General features: G+C 66.8%; 2 protein-coding genes across 2 annotated transcripts; one reads left to right on the plus strand and one right to left on the minus strand.

Moving 5' to 3' along the window:
* Positions 1-1268: 1268 nt before the first annotated feature.
* On the plus strand, positions 1269-2575 carry H696_01522 (hypothetical protein). The gene is made up of 4 exons (XM_009495419.1): positions 1269-1356; positions 1478-1807; positions 2058-2101; positions 2206-2575. Coding segments are annotated over exons 1-4 (615 nt in total). The 5' UTR covers positions 1269-1355; the 3' UTR covers positions 2446-2575.
* A 675-nt stretch (positions 2576-3250) lies between these two features.
* H696_01523 (hypothetical protein) lies at positions 3251-3436 on the minus strand (the record flags this gene model as incomplete). Its single annotated transcript, XM_009495420.1, has 1 exon — positions 3251-3436. One exon carries the CDS (start codon positions 3434-3436, stop codon positions 3251-3253), a length of 186 nt encoding a protein of 61 aa, XP_009493695.1.
* Between the last annotated feature and the right edge of the window lie 468 nt (positions 3437-3904).

Consider the following 3904-nt stretch of genomic DNA (forward strand, 5'->3'; position numbering starts at 1 on the left):
CGATCACAGCCCGGCCGGCCCCTCGCTCCCCCCAGCGGGGACTTCCTGCTTTCAGGGCCCGCCGCTCCGCCCAAGCCCCGTCCGCCACAGGCCGCCCGCGTCTCTGCCCCCCCCCCCTCTGGGGACGGTTGATGGTGAAAAAATAGCGAACAAGTCCCAGGGAGCCCCCAAGGGCGGGCAGACAGCCGAGGGGCCACCTGCGCAGATTGAAGCACCCCCATACTGTACACGAGGAGCGATGCCTGGCGGCCGCCGCCGTCGCCCGCGCCTTGCACCTGGGCCCACCCCCGGGGGGCCAACACCTGCGCGCGCACGCGCGGTCCCCCTGCGGGCGCGGCGCATCCTGTGCCCATGCACTCAGGCGACACTGGGGGGGGGGGGAACCGCCCCTCGGGGAACACCAGTCCTCCCTCCGGCGGAGGGGGGCCGGGGCGGGGCACAGGCCCGGCCGGTGCGAACGTCGAAAAGCCCGAAAAGAGCGCCCCAATAGCCTTTCTCACCGAAAATACAGGGATAAAAGATAACCTGAATATATTTTATGGTTGCTATTTTGTCTGTCGAAATTGGCTTCTCCTCTCGCTCAAATTCGGCCGAGGCGGCTTGGCACATTTTGCCTCTGCCGATGATCAGGCCGTGTTTTGGTACCTGCTCACGTGCGAATATCACACTGGCGATGCTCTGCTAGAGGCCGTCCAGCAACCGGAGGATGCACACCCGCCCTGGAAAGGCCGAGGGCTTTGTGGCAGCCCAGCCAGGCATTCGCGGACAGCGGAGCCGATGAAAACCGGGCCAGCTCGGGTTGCAGCCGCATATGCTTTGGCCAGCTCGTTGCGATGGAGGGCAGGCGTGGGGGTGGCTGGAGCAGGTCGGAGAATCGAAGCCATGAGCAGCCGCCCACTGTGGCCCCATTTGAATTTCCGGAGCTCTTGGAACCACTGCGCCCGAAAAAATGAAATGCCCCCACCCCCTCGCCGGGGCCCGGAAGGGGGGAGGCCGGTGTATGTCGGTATTGACCCGGCCTCTGGCGGTGGGTTGTTCCCTCCCCCCTCTCTCGCAAGATAGGGGGGGGGGGGGAAGACCCTGGACCACTTCGCGTGCAGGACGGGCGAGGAGCATTCGTCGGCCGTTCGTTTTTCGGATGACCGTCCTCCCCCCCCGCCCCCCGCCGCATGCAGGGGCGCCCCGCAGAGGTGATGCGAACGACGTGCTCGGCCACTTGAAGTGCCCCTCCCTGCAGCCCCGCTCCGATCGGGCAAGCGTATCGCCGCATCCTCCTCCCTCCCCCCGCGCCTGCCACCCCTCGTCCCCTCCTGCCCCTTCCTCTTTCCTGTCCCCTCGCCGCCTGGACCCTCGCCAGTTCGTTCCCCCCCCCCCCCCCCTCCCCCTCCTCTCGCCCGCCCATTCCTGCGCCACCCCGAGTTAATTGCCGTCTCGCTGACCTGCGCCCCTTCCTCCCTTACCGTGCCCTTTACCACAGTGTCGGACTCGACCCATCCCCATCCCGGTGCTCCGGGTACCAAGGCCGAGGATTTCCCCACGCCGATGGATGAGGCCTATGCGCGGCTCCTGTCCGACAATGCCGAGCTGGAGCGCCGCTTCTCCGAGGTCATCACGCTGCTCCAGTCGCGCGAGAGCCACATTTCCCAACTCCAGGCGCTGCTCAGCTCCGAAACCCAGCGGGCGGACGCTGCCGAGGCCCGCCTCCTGGAGCTAACCACCGGCCGGGACTCGCTGCTCGCCTCCTCGGCGGCGACCACGGCGGCAGCCTACTCCTCGGCCGGTAGCTTGGCCACCGATGAGGCGCTCGGTGCGTTGTCTAGGCTTCCCCGGCCCCCCCCCCCCCATCGCCGGGATGGCAGGGATCCCCTCTTTGCAGGACTGCTCTAACCTCCCCCCCCCCCCCCCCCCCCCCCCCCCCCCCGGACGGCGGGCCCCCCCCTTTTCCCCCCCCCTCCCACCCCCCCCCCCCCCCCCCCCCCCCCTCGTTCCCATCCTCCTGTCCCTCTCTCGCGGCCTGGCGCCCTGCGCTTCCTTGGCTGTCCGCCCCTTTCCCCTAGATGCGGAGCTCGCCACTGCGGCGCAGCTTGACCAGCAGATCAGTGTACGCTCGCATGAAAAGGACTCCCACCCGTGTTGGTTCCGTTTGACCCCCTGGCTGACATCTCCCCCCCCCCCTCCCCCTCTCTCTCCCCTGCCGGATCGTAGGCTCGTATTGCCACCCTCAAGCAGAACGCCGAGCGTCGCCAGGTGTGGATGCGGTCAATGGTGACGCGCCTGAGCGCCGAGGTGAACAAGATCGAGAATTGCCAGCGCATCATTGCTGGCAACACCGAGAGCCTGCGTCGGGAGCCGGCGAACTCCTCGGCCGTGGCTTTCGGGGGGACCGCCAGCTCGTCGGGCACTGCCGCGCCCGTGCCGCAGCCGACCAGCTCGCTGATCATTTAGGCCCCCCCCGCCCCCCCTCACACCTGGCGTTTGTTCCTCTCCCCCTCCCCCCCTGGTTCCTGGGGGTCTTCACATTCTTCCCTCCCCTGCCGATCACCGAAAAAGTTCATCCAATCGACCTCTGCTCTTCTGTGTGTGTTTGTCCCCCCCCCCTCTCTTTCTCTTTCCCCCAGGAGGAACTAGAAGAATGGGCTATATTATTGTACAAGGCTGGCTGGGGAGGAGCTCCCCCTCACACCCATAACCTCATATGCTCACCCTCCTTTCCTGAGGGGAAGAAGACGACGCGCGCGTGCGCGCGAGGAGCACATCCTGGCGTGAGGCGTAGGAGAGGGCACTCCAGCCTGAGGGCGGGCGCGGGCAGGGTGCTGCATGTCAGCATGGCAGGGCCAGACGGGTGGCGGAGGCATTGCGCGTTCGGATAGGCGTGTATGGGGCATGGGTCGTCGCACACGCACCGACTCATTTGACAAGAGGCACATGCGCACTCGAGGAGGAAGGGGGGGGGGGGCGAGGCGAGCGGGTGCTTGGCCATGGCTGCCTTCTAGATGTGTGTATGTGCGTGTGTGTATGCGTGGCATCGCGCTGGTCTCCCATGCTTTCACGTGTCGTGTGTGTGTGTGAGAGAGAGAGCAGGCGGGAGGGGCTCGGGCGACTTTGAGGAGGGGGATGGAGGTGAGAGCGGACTCCGCCATCACCCCCGCCCCCCTCCCCACATGTTCTCAAACATGGACGGCCGGTCCCCACCGCGAGGGCCAAGTGGCAGGGAGGAGGCGGCGACGATGGTCCACCGGCAAGCACTCACTTACTGGGCGAGGCGCTGCTGGGCGAGGGCGCGCTGCTGGGCATCAAAAGCGGCCCAGGTCTGGCGCTTGGGGACGACGTGCATCTGCCACCAGGCACCGGCAACCAGGAAGGAGGCAGCCAGGGACAGGGGGATGTGCAGCTTGAAGAGGCGAATGCAGCGACCGGGAGTAGTGGGGATGGCCATGGTGACGAAGAGATGTGGACACTTCTCTCGTAGGCGGGGGGTTAGCTGGGTGCGGCGGCGCGACGACGCGATGGTGTGTGTGGGGCGGGGGGGGGGGGGGGAGGGCTTTGACAGATGGCCGCAATATTGCGTAGGCAGGGCGAGGTGGGGCGATGCGAGATGGTGTGTCTGGATGTGTGTGGGGGGAGGCGGGAGACGGAAGGCGGAAGGCGGAGGACGGGAGGAGGCGGAGGCAGATGGAGGACAGGAGGCGGAGGCAGATGGAAGGCGGGAGGTGGAGGGGAGAGGAAGGGGAGGCATACAGGAAGAAGAACAGAAACAGGAGGTTAATGCTATTCTCGTTGGAGGGGGCGGCAGGCCGGGACAGAGGCGCCCTGGGAGCCGAAAAAGAGGGCGCCCGGGAGGCGAACGTGTCTCCCCGTTCGACTCGCCAGAAAAGCACGTACAGTCCCGCTCCCTGTTGCACCC

Source organism: Fonticula alba, assembly GCF_000388065.1.
Source record: "Fonticula alba strain ATCC 38817 unplaced genomic scaffold supercont2.2, whole genome shotgun sequence".
Taxonomy (NCBI): Eukaryota; order Rotosphaerida; family Fonticulaceae; genus Fonticula; species Fonticula alba.

Bases quoted from the DNA above. Each gene is read 5' to 3' on its own strand.
- H696_01522 (XM_009495419.1), top strand. The intron at 1,808-2,057 runs GTGCGTTGTCTA...CCTTTCCCCTAG, and splicing joins GGCCACCGATGAGGCGCTCG to ATGCGGAGCTCGCCACTGCG. The intron at 2,102-2,205 runs GTACGCTCGCAT...GCCGGATCGTAG, and splicing joins AGCTTGACCAGCAGATCAGT to GCTCGTATTGCCACCCTCAA.